Source organism: Mauremys reevesii, linkage group 13 (assembly GCF_016161935.1).
Source record: "Mauremys reevesii isolate NIE-2019 linkage group 13, ASM1616193v1, whole genome shotgun sequence".
NCBI lineage: Eukaryota > Metazoa > Chordata > Testudines > Geoemydidae > Mauremys > Mauremys reevesii.
The window spans coordinates 14,112,542-14,132,535 of NC_052635.1; the positions used below are offsets into that span (position 1 = coordinate 14,112,542).

General features: G+C 55.2%; 2 protein-coding genes across 2 annotated transcripts; both read left to right on the forward strand.

The window, feature by feature from the left end:
• The first annotated feature begins 5,463 nt into the window (after nucleotides 1–5,463).
• On the forward strand, nucleotides 5,464–11,429 carry SDR39U1 (short chain dehydrogenase/reductase family 39U member 1). Its single transcript, XM_039499229.1, has 6 exons — nucleotides 5,464–5,576; nucleotides 6,132–6,238; nucleotides 6,630–6,712; nucleotides 7,659–7,780; nucleotides 8,685–8,828; nucleotides 9,217–11,429. The coding sequence occupies exons 1-6, from the start codon at nucleotides 5,561–5,563 to the stop codon at nucleotides 9,630–9,632; spliced, it is 888 nt and encodes a 295-aa protein (XP_039355163.1). The 5' UTR covers nucleotides 5,464–5,560; the 3' UTR covers nucleotides 9,633–11,429.
• A 5,392-nt stretch (nucleotides 11,430–16,821) lies between these two features.
• On the forward strand, nucleotides 16,822–19,741 carry LOC120381127 (granzyme B-like). The gene is made up of 4 exons (XM_039499230.1): nucleotides 16,822–16,922; nucleotides 18,122–18,257; nucleotides 18,989–19,261; nucleotides 19,607–19,741. Exons 1-4 carry the CDS (start codon nucleotides 16,822–16,824, stop codon nucleotides 19,739–19,741), a joined length of 645 nt encoding a protein of 214 aa, XP_039355164.1.
• The last annotated feature ends 253 nt before the right edge of the window (nucleotides 19,742–19,994 follow it).

Here is a 19,994-nt window from a genome sequence, read left to right on the forward strand (position 1 = left end):
AGGGTCCCGTACTCTGTGAGAGGTCTGTGCCACTCTGACACTTAATGTCCTCACCGCGCTGCCGGAGCCTCCTCGCCCGATTTCTCAGCAGCTGACTGTGGAAGAGGTGGACGATAAGGTGCGAGGAGTTGACAACGGCCATAACTGAAGCGATGATCGCAGCGGGCTCCTTGCTCGCAGTGCTGTGTCATCCGCGCTGTCACTGACCAGAAAAGTGCGCGAACTGATTGCCCGCCGGCAGGAGTGACGGTTGAATGACTACAGTTACCCAAGACCACCCTCGACACATTTTTTCCCCCAGCAGGCACTGGGGGCTCTACCCAGAATTCCAATGGGCAGCGGGGACTGCGGGAACTGTGGGATAGCTGCCCACAGTGCACCGCTTCCAATGTCGACGCTTGCCCCATTAGTGTGGACTCACAAAGTCGAATGAGTGTCCTTAGTCTGGATACACAAATTCGACTTTGTAAGGTCGATTCCACAAGTTCGAGTTAAGTTGAATCGAACTACTCTTGTAGTGTAGACATACCCTGAGACCCTGTCCCAAAGAGCTTCAGGGCAAATTTTTAAAGGTTTTGGATTCCTGATGGGATGGGAGTTCAGTGCATAAAACCCTTTAACAATCCGGCCCTGGTAGTCTGCATAGACAAGGGCAGGATCCTTGCTTCCCACTTTTCACTTAGCGAGGGCTGACATCTCCAAGGGGTTTAGGTGCCTGGTGGGATTATCAAAAAGCACCACTGTGCATTTTTGGGTGCCTGAATCCCTTTGCAACCCTGGCCTGGCCCCTCGGTGCTTTGGAAAACCTCAGCTGTGGGGAGCAGGGGGATGTGTGTCATTCAGGGCAATGGGAAATCAGGTTGTAGGGGCAACGGAGAGGGAGCTGGGCAGGGGGCTGAGAGGCAGGATAGTAAGGAGTGGGGAAGAGGCGCCCCCCATGGAGTCTCCCACCCTACTCCCCATGGCATAGCCCCCACACCTGTGGCTCCCCACTCTCCCTGCAGTACAGCGCCCTCTAGTGCTGCACTGGGGCCTTGGAGTCAGCACTGACTGCCAGTGGAGAGCGCCCCCAGTGAGTCAACATGGTCCTTCATCCAAGCCTGGAACAGGTTATTTTAAAATTGGACCTGTTACATCCAGAGATGGGAGCAGGATGAATCAGTGAGTGCCCAGCTCTGACAAAGTGCCGGGTATGGGTGGGGCTGGCTTGTTGCATCTTGAATTTCCCCCAGCCTGCTTTCACTGCAATGTTCCCTCCTCTTCTCTCCGTAGGATGACTCCGGGGGCCCGCTGGTGTGCAATGGGCTCGCCAGGGCATCGTCTCTCACAGGAGAGACAGTGGCCTCCCGCCTGCCGTATACACGCGGATCTCTGCATTCATCCCTTGGCTCAGGAAGATGGGCAGGGAGTAGCTGTGCAAAGAGACCAACGGGCTGGCAGCTGCTCTGCCATTCTGCTGCCTTCGCTAATTCTGGGGCTTTCCTGTTGGAGCGGGGACACTGCTGCATTCGTCTGGGGGCACCCCCGAGCCAGCCAGTCCTCACCTCACCCTGGCGTCGGATGGGAGCCGGCGCCTCCTAAAGGGGACAGGCTCTGTGCCCCATTCCTCACCCCAGGCCCCCGAGCCAGCCAGTCCCCCCTGGGGCTAGATCAGAGCTGGTGCCCCTAGAGGGGAAACACTTCATGTCCCCCATTCCCCACCCACCTGAACCAGCCAGTCCCTTCCCTGGGGCTGGAAGGGAGCTGGCGCCCCCTAGAGGGGAAAGGCCCTATGTCCCATTCTCTTCTCTTGTTTCTTGGCATGGAAACCTTTCTCTGTAATGTGCTTGATGAAAACCCGCAACATTCTCTCCTCTGTGGGTCCGAGCCACGGCTTGCGATGCAATAAACTGCTCTAAGCAGCAGCTGGTGCTGGTGTCCAGGCTCCTGAGTCTTTCTCTGAGTGGAACAGCTGTCCTTGGGCGGCCACCAATGCATCCCCAGCGTCTCAAGAGGCCCCTTCCAGCTGGGACACAACCCTCCTCTCCCCTTTCCTTCACCCAGTCTGTGATGCCTCGCAGCTGGAATTCACGGGACTCCCTAGACTGGATCCAAGGCAGTGGCTATCTACCCAGAGTCCTGTCTCAGCCTCAGAGGATGGTGGTAGGACCCCACAGTAGAGAGTGATGAGGTGAGACACCAGAACTGTGGTGTTTGCGGAGAGGGAGACAACATTTACAGAGGCTGTTTGGGGAGAAGGGTTCAGCTGGGGAGGGGCAGGAGAGAACTAACTTAGCTGGCTAGAGAGAGCTTAGGGTGGAGACTTTCAAAAAACCCCTAGGGTGGAGCAGCTATCTCAGGCCCCTCTGCAATGAGGGAAAATGCATATTATAACAATAGCACCAAGATCGGGGTGCACCATTGTGCCAGGCACTGCCCAGACCACAACTGAGATCAGGGCCCTGTTGTGCCAGGCACTGAGAGGAGAAATTGTCTTGCTGAAGGTTACACAGAAAGTCAGTGGCAGAGCTGAGAAGAGAAACCAAATGTCCTGATCCCCATTTGGTGCCCCTTGCCATGGGGCCGTGCTGCCTCTCGCTTTTTGCCCATGATTGTGGGCTGCCAGAGGAATTGTCGGAAGAAGGTGAGGGGCGGGCAGTGTGTGTGGGGGGCAAATGCTTGTAATTCCCTCAGCTCCATCCCAGAACCAGTGCCATTTCCAAACTGAATGGGGGAGCACTGTTCTACTCTGTCTTCTAACTGGTACAGGTGGGTCTCTTCTGTTCTATTCCCTCTCTCATACCCATGCCCAAGGTCCCTTTGATACCAGTCCACGTCCGTCCCACCTGATTCTGGATTTATGAAGGGCTCCCCACCATTTGGAGGTGCTTTCTGCCCATGGACCTCCAGCTGGGCTAGACAAACCCATCGCAGCTGAGCCAGCACCCTCAGCTGTGCTCCAGATGTGCACATCTGCAAGGGGCACAAGATCCCAGTTAGGTTCAGCACTAGCTGTGCAGCAGGTGACCCAGCTGGGCTTTTTCCTGACCCATGTGCTGCAAAAGTCACCCTGCTGCAGCAGCTGGGGCTGGGGCCTGCTGGAGATGGGTTCTGGGGTTAGATGGACCTGGGGGTCTGAGCTGATCTGGCAATCCCACTGTTCCTGTTTAGATGAACCAACTGAGTCCCTGGCACAGGATCCAGGGTAAGAAATTACTGACACTCAACCAGGTCATGACGCCTTTTTGTCCCCTCTGAGCACGGCCAATAGACCAATGTCTCCAGGGCTCCCTGTGTCCTCTTCAGCCTGGACCTATGCAGGCTTCCCCATCCTGTCCATCCCCGTGCTCTGTCTGGGCTCTACAGACCCACAGCATCCTACCCACCACCTGTCCCCCCATCTCTGCACTGGGTCAGTTGTCTGGAGGTAGATGCTAACCAGGCCATGTTACTGGCTGACATTAGCCACACTCCCTACCAGGTGTGTGGATGGAGACGGGGGTGGGGGAGTGGGTGCAAGCTCCATCCAGGGCTCAGCTCTGTCCCACATGTGCACAGCTCCAGGTAGGGCTGAGCTGGGCCAGCACCCAGATGTTCTGCAGCCCCAGCTGTGGAGGGCACCTGGCTGCCGTGGGACAGGCAATGTATGTCTGTGGCCCTGCAGCTCCTGAAGGTGCCAACTGGACACTGGAGCCCTCCTGGTGAAAGACCGGGATGGGGAATGAGACCCATGCATCCGAAACAGCATCACTAGGGGACCCTGCACCTCCCAGCCCCCAGGCGCAGGGATCTGGGACCCAGGTCTGTGGCAAAACAGTCACTGTTGTCACAGGGTGACAAAGCAGGACATTTCTGTCATATTTTTATGAATCCCAGGCATGCCTCGGTTTCCTTGTGCACCCTGGAGCACGTGAACTCAGCTGGAGAAGAGGGGAAAAGTTATCAGGGGATGGGAAAGGGCTTGCCCTCTGGAGGGAGTCAGCAGCCCTCTGTGAGGACTAAGGACAAAGAGCCAGAAATGAAGTCCAGCCGCCTTTGGCAGGGCCGGGAAGAGCCAGAGCCCCATCTCTGCCTCTGCGGGCTCACCTAGGGACATCCAGGGGATGAAGCTATAGGGAAAGTGCAACTCTGCCTCCATCCCCCCATCCTTCTATCCCCATACCCACCCCTCCACCCACCCTCCCTCCATAAATCCATCCATCCCATACCCACCCCTCCCCCCACCCCTCCCTCCATCAATCCATCCATCCCATACCCATCCATCCATCCCTCCACCAATCCATCCCTCCCATGCCCACCCCTCCACCCACCCCTCCCTCCATCAATCCATCCATCCCATACCCACCCCTCCACCCACCCTCCCTCCATAAATCCATCCATCCCATACCCATCCATCCATCCATCCACCAATCCATCCCTCCCATGCCACCCCTCCACCCATCCATCCCTCCACCAATCCATCCCTCCCATGCCCACCCCTCCACCCATCCATCCCTCCACCAATCCATCCATCCCACACCCATCCCTCCACCCATCCATCCCTCCACCAATCCATCCATCCCAAACCCACCCCACCCACCCCCCATCCCTCCATCAATCCATCCATCCCATACCCACCCCTCCACCATCCATCCCTCCACCAATTCATCCATCAATCCATCCATCCCATACCCACCCCTCCATCCATCCATCCCTTCATCAATCCATCCATCCATCCCATACCCCATGTGGCATGCTTGGGGAAGAGGCGGGGCCAGGACTGGGGATTTGGGCAGGGATCCAATGGGGGAGGGAGGGGCAGAGCCAGGATGGGGGGCAGAGGGCAAAATACTGGGACAAATCGTGTTCCGACCAAACATCAGTCGGGACATGGGACAAACAAGTAAATATTGGGTCAGTCCCTATAAAATCGGGACGTCTGGTCACCCTACATACACATCATCCACTGCATAAACATCCTTCCATCCATCCCTCCATCGCCATGTACACCCCTTCATCCCAAACACACTTTTCATTCCTCCATCCCATACACATCCCTCCCTCCCTCCATCCCTCCATCCCCATACAACCCCCTTCATCCCTCCATCCATCCATGCCATACACACCCTCTATCCATGCAGCTACACCTCACCTGATCCCTGTCCAAAGCCCCCAACCCATTCCCAGACCCCTAGGTCCTGCCAATACTTATTCCTCCCAGACCCCTCCCTGACCTTTCCTGACCCTGCCTCCATGAACCCCTCTCTCCCCTGACCCCTTCACTCTCCCAGTACCTGCCCCACCCCCATCTCCCCAGACCGCCCCCCTTGCCCCCCAGCTCCCTCTTCCTCTCATCCCTGCCCCCGGGCCCCGCCCTCTGCACTGGCCCTGGGGCTCTGAGCCTGGCCACTGGCCGAGAAGGGGTTAACCAGGGGCTGTGTCAATATCCCGGGAATGGGGCGCGGGCCCTTTAAATCCCAGCCGCTCTGCTCTGCTCTTCCCCTCCCCCCTTCCCGGCCCAGGAAGCTGCGCATGCGTGTCCGAGCCTGGCGAGCCGAGGGCCGAAGAGTCCCTCCACGCGCATGGGCGCCCAGCCTTGGCCATGCGCGTGCTAGTGGGTGAGTGGCGCGCGCTGCAGGGGCTGGTGTGGGGCGGCTGCGTGGCTGGGGACAGCAATTAAGCGAGGGGTTAATTGCAGGGTGTTCCCCAGCGCCTGGGTTTGGATGTGCATCCGGTTTGGGAGCGGAGCTCCCCATAGCCGCGGGGAGATGGGGCTGGCACTAAAATCCCCCCTCCTCGCTGCAAGGCTTCCTCATGCACCAGGGCACTGGGGGGTGACATGGGGCTGGGCTAGTAGGGGGTAGGTGACCAGATGTCCTGATTTTATAGGGGCAGTCCCGATTTTGGGTCTTTTTCTTATATAGGCTCCTGTTGCCCCTCCCCCCCCCCGTCCTGATTTTTCACACTTGCTGTCTGGTCACCCTAGCAGGCGGCTGCGGATCGGGAGTGGGGGGGCACTGGGAGAGCCCAGGGCTGAGCTAGCAGGAGTCTGTGGGTCGGGAGTATGGGGCACCAGAAGAGCTGGGGGGAGGCAGGGAGCCCAGGGCTGGGCTGGGCTGGCAGTGGGTCAGGAGTGACAGGCACCAATGCTTGAAAGTGTCTATTTAAACCAGGAGGTGGGACCGGCTTTGTGGGCACAGCCTTGACCCAGCTGTTAAGGAGTCGAGGGCACGAAGTGACCCATGTCTCTCGCCATCCAGGGCCTGACCGGATCAGCTGGGTAGGTGATTGGGGAAGGGGAGTGACTCCAATAATATTGGGCTCGTGGGGCAGCCACAGAGGTGCAGGGGGTTAGGAGCCCACTGGCCCATGGGGAGCTTCACTCCCCATCCTGGGAATTAGTGCTCAGCCCTAAGACTCCAGGTTGGGCTGGTCCTAGTGGCACCGTTGTGCCGGGTGACATCAGAGCCATCCACCCTCATGCTCCAGGGCACAGCCTGCAAGGGTCAGGAAGGAGCTGTCTTAGTGCAGCAGAGCAGAGTGAGATTAACGCAGGGCATGTGTGAGTGAGGGGCTGATCCAGGGGATAAGGGGAGACTGAACTGGCAGGGTTTAGGGGTGAGTGGGGAGACTGAGTTGTGTGGAATACCATTTCTTTCCTGTCTCCCCAGGATGAACTGTCCCGCTCCGGCCTGCCCCCTTGTGATGCTGCGGTGAACTTGGCTGGTGAGAATGTTCTCAACCCCCTTCGCAGGTGTGTCCGGGGCTTTGGGTGTGCTGGGGAAGAATAATCCCTGTAACCTATGTGGCATCCCTTCAGTGAAGGACAGGAATGGGGATGACTCAATCTCTCCCTGTTCTCATGTACTATGCATAATACAGTGGAGGTGGGGCAGGACAGAAGGGTTGTATTCTGCAAATTGGGGATGAATTGAGGGTTGAAACATAATTGTTACTAGTTACTAGGAACCTTTCTTCTCAGAGTTCTTGTTTCCAAGGGGAAGCATTAGGAGATTTTGCTAATGGGAGTATAAATAGTGTTGCCCAATGTCCAGCCTCTCTTGTGACACTGATGCCAGCAGCCCTGTCACACCTATCCTAGGCACCCACCCAACTGTCTCCCACCGAGTGGAACCAGCGTCTTCCAGACACCACACTGCCATTTCCAAATACTCCCAGTCCCCCCCCCCGCCCCGGGGACAGGGAGCCTTTCCCCACCTACATCTGGGGAGTGTGTGGGGGAGAGGATCCTGCCCTCCCATTGCTCTGGGGCATGGTGATTTGTGTCACTCCCCTGCACTCCCCCAGGGAGTACAGGGGAATGGGTGGCTCTCCTTTAGGTACTTGGGGGCTTGGTCAGAATGTGAAACTTTCGCTAGGAACCTTTCTCCTCCTGGGCCATTACTTCTGGGGGAAGGTTTAGTGGGATGCACGGTATGGTATAAATAACTGCTTCATAGAATATCAGGGTTGGAAGGGACCTCAGGAGATCATCTAGTCCAATGCCCTGCTCAAAGCAGGACCCATCCCCAGACAGATTTTTACCCCAGTTCCCTAAATGGCCCCCTCAAGGATTGAGCTCACAACCCTGGGTTTAGCAGGCAAATGCTCAAACCACTGAGCTATTGGGCTGGGATTGGCAGAGGAGAATGGGGGTGGAGTGGTTGGGTGTGACACCTTTGTGCTCTCTCCCCCTGCAGGTGGGATGATGCCTTCCGCAGGGTTGTGGTCACCAGCCGGGTGGAGACCACCAAGACCTTGGCCAAGGCCATCGCCGAGGCTGAGAGGCCACCCCGTGCCTGGGTCCTCGTCACCGGCGTAGGTATTTATTGTGCATGGTCAGAGTGCAACTCATGCCATCCTGTCCTGTGGTATCCCTCCACTAGGTGGAAATAGTCCCTGGGCAGTGACAAGGCAGAGTGTAGCCTCTGGAGGTTACTGCTGAGGGGACAGGAGAAATAATCCCCCTGGTGCAGCACAACCTCCCATAACAGCATTGTGTCCTTCTACAACGGAGAGAAAATAGTCCCCATGGTGTGTCATCCTTGCACAGCCTTCGCTGGCATGGGTGTGCTTCCGCCACTTAGAGAAAATAGTCCCCAGTCATGAGAGGACAGATCACAGCGCCTTGTGGAAGGAGTGTGCTTCCACCATTGCACACAGAGAGAAAAATCGGGCCTAGGTAGAGCACGCATTGCACAAAACGCATTATTCTGCCACTGAGGGGATATATAGTCGTCCGTCCCCCTCCAGTGCAAGACAAAGTGCAGCTCTGTGTGGCACTGGTGGTCTTCCACCACTAGGGAGAAGGGAAGATTGGCCTGGGGTGCAGCACAATCATCCATGACACATTGTGATCCTTCCGCTGCAGAGAGGGAGGAGGGGAAATAGTCCCTTCTCTTGTAGCTAAAGGACAAAGCACAACCTCTGGTGACACTGATGTTCTTCCACCAGTGGGAAGAGATGGAAAAATAGTCCCCTGGCCAAACACAACCTCCTGTGAAACGGTCCTTCTGTCACCGAGAGAGAAGAAAATTTTCATTTTAAGAGAATGGAGCCCAGCCTCCTATGACATCAATGCGCTTTTGCCATTGGAGTGGGAGGGAAAATAGTCGGGTTCTTCTCCGTCGCCAGGTGCAGTTGCTACAGGAGAGGGAGGGATATCAGTGAGGGGTGGGGCTATGCGCACTGGCTGGCACTACAGTTCCCTGCCCATTGCCCGGCAGGGTATTACCGCCCAAGCCCCACGGCCGAGTACACCGAGGAGAGTCCCGGTGGTGACTTCGACTTCTTCTCGCGCCTGGTGAGCGCCTGGGAGGCAGCAGCTAAAATCCCCGGGGACGGCACGCGCCAGGCGGTGGTGAGATCCGGTGAGTTGTGGCATGGGGCCTTTCCCCTCTAGAGGCACCAGATGCTATCTGGCCTCATGGCAGAGACTGGCTGGCTCGGGGGGCAGGGCATGGGGCCTATCCCCTCTAGGGATCACCAGCTCCCATCTGACCTCAGGGCGGGGACTGGCTGGCTCAGGGGGGTGGGGAATGGGATACAGGGGCCTTTCCCCTCTAGGGGACGCTGGTTCCCATCTGGCCCTGGGGTGGGGACTGGCTGGCTTGGGGGGTGGGGAATGGAGCACAGGGTCTTTCCCCTCCAGGGGATGCTGGCCCCAATGCTGGCCTGGGCTGGGAGACTGGCTAGCTTGGGGAGAAGGGGCTGGCTGGCTGGCTTCGGGGTCTCTCTCTGACTTTCCTCTTCCTGCAGGTGTGGTGCTGGGGAAGGGTGGAGGTGCCATCTCCCAGATGCTCTGGCCGTTCCGGCTGGGCCTGGGGGGCCCTGTGGGCTCCGGCCTCCAGCCCTTCCCATGGATCCACGTGCGGGATGTGGCCGGTGTCGTGTGCCACGCCCTGGAAACGGAGGGTGTCCACGGGGTTCTCAACGGGGTCTCCCCAGCCTCATCTGGCACCTCCAACGCCGACTTCGCCCGGGAGCTGGCCTCGGCCCTGGGGCGCCCGGCCCTGCTGCCCCTGCCCGGCTGGGCAGTGCGGGGTGTCTTTGGGGCTGAGCGGGCTGTCATGCTGCTGGAGGGCCAGCGCGTGGCACCGAAACGCACCCTGGAGAGTGGCTACTGCTTCGTGTACCCCGACCTGCCCTCTGCCCTGCAGGACATTGTGTCCTGAGCGGCTATGGGGAGCTGATCCCAGTGCCCCATGTGCACCCCTGTTTTGGGGGGATCACCCCCTAGAGACCACTTATCTCTGGCTCCTACAACCCAGCTGTGAGCGTCTCGGCTGTCTTAGCCTGAACTTTGTGGGGCCATTCATGAGCCCCCCCAATACTCCCCAGGCTCTTGCTGGGGCTTACCCTGTTCTTAGCCACCCCAGCCCCCTACTCCCTTCTGAGCCCCTCCAGAAATCCTCCCTCCCAGTCCTTTGGCGGGGGGGTGCCCTACTGTGACCCCTCCTGCCCCACGCCTATCTGTGCTGTGCTGACAGTGCGTTCAGGCTGTTTCCAAGCTCCTGGCCCTTTATGGAGCTGGGGTTTTGCAGCACAGGCTGCTGGGAATTGTAGTTTTTGGCTGCACTACCCCCCCCCCCCCATACAGCCTTGTCCAGTTTGCAATAAACTGCTGGTGGGTCAATCACTGCTGTTTGGGGAAGGGGGGGTGTCACGTGGTCAATGGTGGTGCTAGGGCTGAGGGGAGATTCAGAGGCTGCACTGTGCTCATACAGTCAGTGCTGTCCCCAGTGCCTGCAGCTCCCAATACAGTGGGAGAGACCAGGCAGGGAATGGGAGCCAGGTGTCCAGGAGGATAGTGCAGGGTGCTTATCCTTAGGGGGGGTCTGACTGGTTGTAGGGCAGGGAGGGGGAAGGAGAGCGAGGAATCTGGGATGGCCGTGCAGGGTGCTTATGCTGAGGTGGCTCTGCAGGTCCCAGCACAAAGATGGGAACGGGATCCAGGCATCCGGGAGGGCAGTGTAGGGTCTTCACTGCTAGGGGGTCCCACAGTTCTTAGGGGAGGGATGGGGAAGGTGCCTGGGAACAACCGTTGTGCTCGTGTACGAGCTGAGAGGGCTGAGTCAAGTGAAGACTAGGGCTGGCTGGGCTCTGGAGACCAGCCAGTAGCTGCCTGGCCTGGGATGTGGGTCTGGGTCCCCCAGCATGGGGCAGTGTAGATTATTCCTGTGTGGGCATAACTGCCTCCATGCATGCAGTTGTGCCGGTATAACTGTAGAGGTGAAATTGCCTCTCTGATCCAAATAGTTACACTGCTACTGACTCTGGCTGTAGTCTTGGCCTTCATTTCACACCTCAGAAAACAATGGAGGACTCCTGGAACGCTGCCTGTGTAAAATACATGCGTTGATCTGTTGCTTAGGAAGACCTTGGCTGATACCTCTTTGAACTGTCCCCTGGGGTCTCTCACCGTCCCTTGTGTGTTCCACTTTGCTTTTCCTGATGGAAATTTCTGCTGGCATCATTGTTTTGTGGAAATTTTATATTCCATAAATCCCCATTTTCCAGCAGGAAACCCTGGTTCAGTTTTTTTCCTCACTGTCTTAATGCAACAATAAGCCATGGGGTAAATAATTAAAAGCTTGGTTACTGCAGACAGGCTGCGTTCTCCTCTAGATCTCTGTGCAAACATTCCCCCTGACAAATGGGTGCTCCACTGTTAATCAAGGGGACTGTATATGTAGTCCTGAGTTTACCCCCCGCCCCGGGCTGTAATTAGACATAGTCTGTCTCTTTTTGACTTTAGAAGAGAGCCAAAGCTCAAGGCCTTGTCATTTGTTTCCACGAGGGGTATTTTCTGGGATGCGCTCTAGTTTATTTCCAAAGATGATACATCAGGTCCTGTTTCCCTGAACACAGCTGCAGACCGTGCTTCCATTTGCTGGTCCAAACCAGCCTTTCCAGCTGGCACTTCTGTTACTGTCTGCTTGGCCTTCTCGCCTCCCCTTCTCCCTCGTGCACGGATAAAACCTGTGTCACCAAGCAAAGCCCTAGCCCCTGCCTTAGCTATCCTGGCCTGGGAAATCCATTGATCCACTTCTGCTCTAGCTTTTCCATGGGCCTGTGTTTGAATGCTACTGCTGTTGTTTCAGCCACCCGGCTGCAATGGCTTCTTTACATTGATCCTGCATGAAAGGGAGCGGAACCGCCCCACCCATCACTACAAGGTTTAATAACAGGATGATTGAGGTGCTGGAGGAGCACTCAAGGAAGACAAGGCTGTTGCAGAGAAACTAAATGATTATTTTGTATTAGTCTTTAGAGGTTATGAGGGAGATTCCCACACCCGAGCCAGTCTTTGTAGGTGACAGATCTGAGGAACTGTCCCAGATTGAGATGTCATTAGAGGAGGTTTTGGAACAAATTGATAAAGTAAAGAGTAATAAGTCACCAGGACCAGAAGGGATTCACACAAGAGTTCTGAAGGAATTCAGATATGAAATCTTAGAACTACTAACTATGGTATCTAACAAATCGCTTAAATCAGCCAGACCTGATGACTGGAGGATAGCTAATGTAACACTGATTTTTTTTTTAAGTCTCCAGAGGCAATCCTGGCAGTTACAGGCCAGTAAGGCTGACTTCAGTACCAGACAAATTGGTTGCAACTATAGTAAAAGACAGAATTATCACATAAACAGATTAACATGATTTGTTGGGGAAGAATCAACAATGATTTTAGTAAAGGGAAATCATGCCTCACCAATCTACTAGAATTCTTTGGAGGGGGGTCAACAAGCATGTGGACAAGGGGGACCCAATGAATATAGTGTACTTGGAATTTCAGAAAACCTTTGACAAGGTCTCTTACCAAAGGCTCTTAAGCAAAGTAAGCTGTCCTGGGACAAGAGGGAAGGTCCTCTCATGGATCGGTAACTGGTTAAAAGATAGGAAACAAAGGGTAGAACTAAATGGTCAGATCTCAGACTGGAGAGCGGTAAATAGTGGTGTCCTCCAGCGGCCTGTATCGGGACCAATCCTAGTCAACATATTCATAAATGATCTGGGAAAAGGTAAACAATGAGGCGGCAAAGTGTTAAGATGATACAAAATTACAAGATAGTTAAGTCCAAAGAAGATGGCGAAGAGTTGCAAAGGGATCTCACAAAATTGGGTGACTGGGCAGGAAAATGGCAGATGAAATTCAATGTTGATAACGGTAAAGTAATGGACATTGGAAAACTTCCCAATGATACATATAAAATGATGGGGGTCTAAATTAGCTGTTACCACTCAAGAAAGAGATCTTGGAGTCATTGTAAATAGTTCTCTGAAAACATCCTCTCAGTGTGCAGTGTGAGTCAAGAAAACAAGGCTCATTAAGAAGGGATAGATAAGACAGAACGTATCATAATCATAGAAATATAGGACTGGAAGGGACTTTGGGAGGTCTTTTAGTCCAGTCCCTGCACTCAAGGCAGAGCTAAGTATTAAGTATAATCCCAGTCTATTAATCCATGATATGCCCACACCTTGAATACTGCATGCAGTTCTAGTCACCCCATCTCAAAAAATGGATGGGAAATGAAAAATGTGCAGAGAAGGGCAGCAAAAATGATTAGCGGTATGGAACGGCTTTCATGAGAGATTTTAAAAGACTGCAATAATTCAGGATGACTAGGGGTGGAGATATGATAGAAATCTATACAATTGGGAATGACACGGAGAAAGTGAATAAGGAAGTGCTATTTACCCCTTCCCAGAACACAAGTGTAATACAAAGAGAGAGCCTGAAGCGTGGGGCCTGGTAGAAAGCCTAAGGCCTGAACTAAAGCCAAGCCCTGTTATGGAGCACAGGCCTTGCAGGATCACGAACGTGGCAAGAACAAGGCTGGTGTTGCAAAAACACACACACTTCTAGGCACTAGGTATTCCTGTAAACACATTCCAGAAGGGTGGTACCAGAACACCCTGGTACAAAGTTATGGTGTAAACACACGCCCCAAAGATGATACAGGGACACACTGACCCCTCTTAAAGATAAGCTCAGGCTGATGGATAAAGATGTTTTGCTCAAACCAACAGGTACAAAGAAAAGGGTGGTAACTAATCACATCGGGGGTTAATACATAACTTGTTTGTATCCGTGTATAAAGAGGGGTCACAGAGGGGGTGTCTGCCCAGCCAAGGGGGGGAGGAAAGTCCCACTGCTCACTGAGCTGGTCCATTGTAACGCATGCATGTATTAGTGTACTACGGGGCACTGATACCGTGCTTTTTCAGCAATAAACCTGGATGGACGCCTTTGCCACTGCACCGAGTCTGTGATCTCCTTGAGCAGTTTGATCAGAGGCTGCTGTACAGGCTACCTGGGCAGAGCCTGTGCAGTGCACAGAGACAACAGCCACACAGCCAACAACTGACAACAACAAAAACTGTCAAGTATCAGAGGGGTAGCTGTGTTAGTCTGGTTCTGTAAAAGCAGCAAAGAATCCTGTGGCACCTTATAGACTAACAGACGTTTTGCAGCATGAGCTTTCGTGGGTGAATACCCACTTCTTCGGATGCAAGTAGTGGAAATTTCCAGGGGCAGGTGTATATATATGCAAGCAAGAAGCAAGCTAGAGATAACGAGGTTAGTTCATCAGCTCAGGATTAAACAAAGACTGTGAATGGCTTGCCAGCTACAAAACCAGTTTCTCCTCCCTTGGTTTTCACACCTCAACTGCTAGAACAGGGCCTCATCCTCCCTGATCAAACTAACCTTGTTATCTCTAGCTTGCTTCTTGCTTGCATATATATACCTGCCCCTGGAAATTTCCACTACTTGCATCCGAAGAAGTGGGTATTCACCCACGGAAGCTCATGCTCTAAAACAGGGGTCTCAAACTCAAATGACCCCGAGGGCCGCATGAGGACTAGTGCATTGGCCCGAGGGCCGCATCACTGACACGCCCCCTTGCTGCCCCTGGCCCCACCCCTTCCCTGTCTCTTCTCCACCTCCTCCCCTAAGCGCGCGGCTCCCCGCTCCTCCCCCCTCCCTCCTGGAAAGTGCTAAGCGCCACCAACAGCTGTTTGGTGGCTTGGCGGTGGGGCACTTAGGCGGCGGGTCCCGGAACAGAAGGGGCCCCCCACCGCCGAAGACCGGGCTGCGCTTCGGCGGCGGCAGGTCCCTCTTTTCCCCACCCCGGCCGGTCCCGCTTCCCCCCCCGGCCCGGCCGGTCTCGCTTCCTCCCCACCCCGGCCCGGCCGGCGGGTCTCGCTTCCTTCCCCACGGCCCGGCCCGGCCCCGGCGGTCCCGCTTCCACCCGGCCCGGCCCGGCGGGTCCCGCTTCCCCCTTACCCGAGCGCGTCTCGGCGAGGCCTGAGCTTCGTCCCGCTCTGAGCCGCGTGGTGAGGGGGCGGGGCTGGGAGCTCCACGCCGAGCGTAGCGCTCAGCCCAGAGCTCCCAGCCCCGCCCCCTCCCCACGCGGCTCAGATCAGGGCGGGGCTCAGGCGCTCGGATGGAGGCTCGGCGCTCTATGCGCCGAGGCTCCAGGAGAGGGGCGGAGGCGGGAGCCTCCGCTTTTCTCTTGGGGGCCCCTGCGGAGCCCAGGGGCCGGGGCAAATTGCCCCCTTTGCCCCCCCCTATGGGCAGCCCTGGGGAGCTCCGCGGGCCGCAGGGAAGAGCTCCGCGGGCCGCATGTTTGAGACCCCTGCTCTAAAACGTCTGTTAGTCTATAAGGTGCCACAGGATTCTTTGCTGCTTTAACAAAAACTGTGGGTCACCCAATGAAATTAATAGGCAGTAGGTTTAAAACAAACAAAAGGAATATTTCTTCACAAAGGGTATAGTCAATCTGTGGAACTCTTTGCCAGAAGATGCTGTGAAGACAGGGTTCAAAAAAGAATTATTTAAGTTCATGGAGGATAGGTCCATCACTGGCTATTACCCAAGATGGTCAGGGATGCAGCCCCATGCTCTGGGTGTCCCTAGCCTCTGACTGCCAGAAGCTGGGACTGGATGACAGGGGATAGATCACTCGATAATTGCCCTGTTCTGTTCATTCCCTCTGTGGCACCTGGCATTGGCCACCGTTGGAAGACAGGATACTGGGCTACATGGACCTTTGGTGGGACCCCCATATGACCATTATGTCCTTACCCCCGTCCCCATCAAGGAGCTAGTTTCAAGTGAATGGAGAACTAGGAGGTCACATTTCCGTGGTGCCTCTCACCCTCTGGACCTGACAATGATGGAACATTGTCTTCTCACTTAAACTGAAAATAACTGAATTCCTGACCTCCACCCCCAAAGTCGCTGGTGTGAACCCCTGATGACAGTATTTGGGGCGCAGGGAGATAAAGTGATGGGGAAAGATCATGCTTTGGAAAGCCACATGACAACAGCTGTGCAACATCTGAAGACCAGCACAACTGTATCCTGAAGAGCAAGGGGAGGGAGTTTCTGAGTGCAGGGGGCTCTTCGACCTCGCTGGCCAAAGCAGGATGAAACCAGGTGGCCGGGACCTGGAATCTGCGAAGTTCATGTTGGAGCTAAGGAGCAAATGCTGGCCTTGAAATCGAGCGGCCAGGGAATCTAGGTGCAGAAAAACCCAAGGGTGTTTATCACACTTATAGCAAAGAAGTGGGAGGGGTAGAGGGGACAGTGTTAGCCACTTCCCTAGCCAGGCTGGCTGGGCACCAGAGCAGGGAGGAAACCCCTCCCCCCGACATGGGCACGGCCGTTACTTCTCCCAGGGTCATTTCCACCCCTGGCCCATCCAGGTGGGGGTTTCCAGGCAGCCTTTGTGGTTGCCAGGCCCTGCCCTCCCCTCTCCTGCCCTGGTCCACATAACCTCCAGAGCTGAGGCAGATGCTCCATTCCCATCCCTGGTTGGCTCTGAGGATATAGCTCTTGATCCTGGTCCTGCTCCCTGCAGCCTTTCTCCTGTCCCCCAGGGCTCAGACTGGTGAGGACAGAGGTGGGGCATTGGGGCCCATGGAGAACAGAGGGGGCAGATTTAACCATCAGTCCCAGAGGGGCATTGGGTCCAAAGTGGGCTAAGGGGGGTGGTGGAGCCCCAGGGAGGGGGAGCCCCCAGAGAGCAGGGATGGATGGGTGCACAGGTCCAGGTGGGAACCCATAGATGTATAGTGGGATGGGGATAGAGTGAGGGGCCGATCCAGGAGGAGTGGAGGGGAGAGCTTGGGTACTGATGGGCTGGTCTGGAGAGGAGGGAGCAGGAGGCTGAGTTGTCTGGGTCCACAGGCCGATCAGGGCTCATGATTAGGGGTAGGTTGGGCCTGAGGTCCTTGGTTACATTCTCCAGACACAAGTTGTCTCAGAGCATGTGATTTTCACCCCTCCCTGTCTCCCTGCCAGGGGAGATCATTGGGGGATGGGAAGCCCAGCCCCACTCCAGAGCCTACATGGCCTACGTGAAGATAGCAACGTCAAGAGGAGTGAAAACATGTGGGGGGTTCTTGATTCGAGATGACATGGTGCTGACGGCGGCTCATTGTAACAAGGAGCAGGGGTAAGAAACTCACCCCTCCCCACACCCTGCGAGCTGCCCAGCCCCCCACCCTGGGACTGGACAGGCACTAGCAATGTGCAGGATGCCTGAAGACCTAAGGGAGGAATTAATCGTTATCGGTGGACTCTGACTGAGCTAGGTGGCACAAGGAGCCCAGATCTGGAAAAAGGGTAGACAGGGAGATGGCAAAATTTGCAGATGATACAAAATTACTCAAGATACTTAAATCTAAAGCAGACTGTGAAGAGTTACAAAGAGATCTCACAAAACTGGGTGTCTGGGTAAGAGAGCAGCAGATGAAATTCAGTGTTGATAAATGCAAAGTAATGCACATTGTAAAACACTATCCCAACTCTACATAGAAAATGATGAGTCTAAATTAGCTGTTAGCACTCAAGAAAGAGATCTTGAGTCATTGTGGATAGTTCTCTGAAAACATCTACTTGATATGCAGTCAAAAGGGATAGATAATAAGACAGAAAATATCATATTGCCTCTATATAAATCCATGGTATGCCCACATCTTGAATACTGTGTGCAGATGTGGTCGTCTCATCTCAAAAAAGATATATTGGAAAAGGTTCAGAAAAGGGCAACAAAAATTATTAGGGGTATGGAACGGCTTCCATATGAGGCAAGATGAATAAGACTGGGACTTTTCAGCTTGGAAAAGAGACGACTAAGGGGGGATATAATAGAGGTCTATAAAATCATGACTGGTGTGGAGAAAGTGCATAAGGAAGTGTTATTTACTCCTTCGCATAACACAAGAACTAGGGGTCACCAAATGAAATTAATAGGCAGCAGGTTTAAAACTAATAAAAGGAAGTATTTCTTCAGAGGCAGCACAACCTGTGGAACTCCTTGTCAGGGGTTGCTGTGAAGGCCAAAATTATAGCAGGGTTAAAAAAAGAGCTAGATAAATTCATGGAGGATATGTCCACCAATGGCAGTTAGCCAGGATGGGCAGGGATGGTGTCCCTAGCCTGTTTGCCAAGGGCTGGGAATGGGCGACAGGGATTCATCACTTGATGATTCCCTGTTCTGTTCATTCCCTCTGTGGCACATGGCATTGGCCACTGTCAAAAGACAGGATACTAGGTAGATGGACCTTTGGTCTGACCCAGTATGGCCATTCTTATGTTCTTAGAATGTTGCGATCCCCTAAGGCCTCATGGTTTCCTCTTAACTAGACACCTCACCGTCTCCCTGGTAGTCCATGACCTTAGACTGTGGGAATGGAGCCGACAAGAAATCCCTGTGCGTCGCCGGATCCCCCACCCGCAATATGACATTAACTCCCTTAACAACGACGTCATGCTGCTGCAGGTACCAGCCCCCCCATCACTCCGCCCCCTGTGGCTTCACACTGCTGCAGGCACCGCCCCCATCCCATGACCCCGCCCCCAGTGACCTCACACTGCTGCAGGCACTGCCCCCATCCCATGACCCCACCCCCAGTGACCTCACACGGCTGCAGGTACCACCCCCATCCTATCACCCTGTCCCCAGTGACTTCATACTTCCGCTCCCACCTCATTAGCTGTACCCTGTGACCTCACACTGCTGCAGGCACTGCCCCTTCCCATCACTCCACCCCCTCTGATCTCACATGGCTGCAGATACCGCCCCCATCCCATCCCTTGTACCCCCGGTGACCTCACACTGCTCCAGGTACCGCCCACCTCCCCCCACTCCCTGTGGCCTCACACTGCGGCAGCCACCACCTTCATCCCATCACCCTGTCCCCAGTGACCTCAGACTGCAGCAGGTACTGTCTCCATACCACCATCCAGCCCCCAGTGACTTCACACTTGTGCAGGTACAACCCTCATCCCATCACGCCGCCCCTGGTGACCTCACACTCCTGCAGGTATTGCCCCCATCCAATCCCCCCACATTCTGTGACCTCACACTGCTGTAGGTACCACCTCCATCCCATCACCCTGCCCCCAGTGACCTCCTGCCATGCATTGGCTGCATTTGCTTTCTCCTTGGATTGGTCCATCCACAACTCTGATCTTCTCACTGACCGCGAGCCTCGTGTCCTGTCTTTGCAGCTGGCGCGCCGAGCCAGGCTCAGTGAATGGGTGGGGCTCATCCCCTTGCCCAGCGCCTGGCAGGGCGTGTGCCCTGGGGCCATGTGCAGCATCGCCGGCTGGGGCCGGATGAGCGCCCGCAGGGCAAAGGGCTCGGATGTGCTCCGGGAGGTGGATGTGGCGGTGCTGGAGGATTATGTGTGTCTGAGGAATCCTGACCACATCTATCGTTACTATAACACCTCCACCATACTTTGTGCAGGGGATCCGAAAGAGGGCAAAGACTCCTTTAAGGTAAATATTCTCCTGGCTTCAAAAGGCCCCAGTTCCTTCTTAGGAACAGTGACTTTCTCGGGATTGCAGCCGGGCCTGTGAGCAAAGATCAGAGACCAGCCCCCCCGTGGCGCTAGGCGCTGTACAAATGAATAAGGGAGGGAGCAAGCAGCTGGGTTGGGGGACGGAGCCCACTGAGTCTGGTTGGGCTGGGTGAGGAGGGGGCGATGCTGAGACCAGCTGTGCCAGAACAAGGGGGATGGGGTGATGCTAAAAGTCGCTGAGCTGTATGTCAGGACTTGAAGAACAGAGGGAAACCAATCTGTTGAGTTGTTCTCATCACCAGCTTCTTGTTTTAATTCTCAGGGTGACTCTGGGGGCCCCCTGGTGTGTGGCAAAACAGCCCAGGGCATCGTCTCTTGGGGCTCCCTCAATAGCCCCCCCTCCCCGGGGTGTACACCAGAGTCTCCAGATTCGTCCCCTGGATCCTGCAGACCCTGAGAACTCTGCAGCCCTGAGCCCCACAGGGAATTGCTGCTTGTCTCACAAGTGGCCTCTGGAGATGCCCTGACATAGGACCTGCTTTGCAAAGGGCCTGCGTTCCCCCTGTCCCCACCGCCAGGCAGTGCTCTGCTCAGGCAGCACTCAACCTGTGAGCACCAAGGCCGGGGGCCTAGAGGAGTTAGGAGCCAGGTTCAAGTCCAGCTCCCGTCGGCTCCCTTAGCCAGCCCAATCCAGGCTCTCAAGCTCGGGA

What these genes read in the sequence shown, in the direction of transcription:
- SDR39U1 (XM_039499229.1), top strand. An exon ending in GGCCTGACCGGATCAGCTGG is followed by an intron (nt 6,239 to 6,629) that starts GTAGGTGATTGG and finishes CTGTCTCCCCAG; the next exon opens with GATGAACTGTCCCGCTCCGG. An exon ending in GGTCCTCGTCACCGGCGTAG is followed by an intron (nt 7,781 to 8,684) that starts GTATTTATTGTG and finishes ATTGCCCGGCAG; the next exon opens with GGTATTACCGCCCAAGCCCC.
- LOC120381127 (XM_039499230.1), top strand. Translation starts at nt 16,822, where the DNA reads ATGGCCTACGTGAAGATAGCAACGTCAAGAGGAGTGAAAACATGTGGG. An exon ending in GCGGCTCATTGTAACAAGGA is followed by an intron (nt 16,923 to 18,121) that starts GCAGGGGTAAGA and finishes CCTCTTAACTAG; the next exon opens with ACACCTCACCGTCTCCCTGG. An exon ending in AGGGCAAAGACTCCTTTAAG is followed by an intron (nt 19,262 to 19,606) that starts GTAAATATTCTC and finishes TTTAATTCTCAG; the next exon opens with GGTGACTCTGGGGGCCCCCT.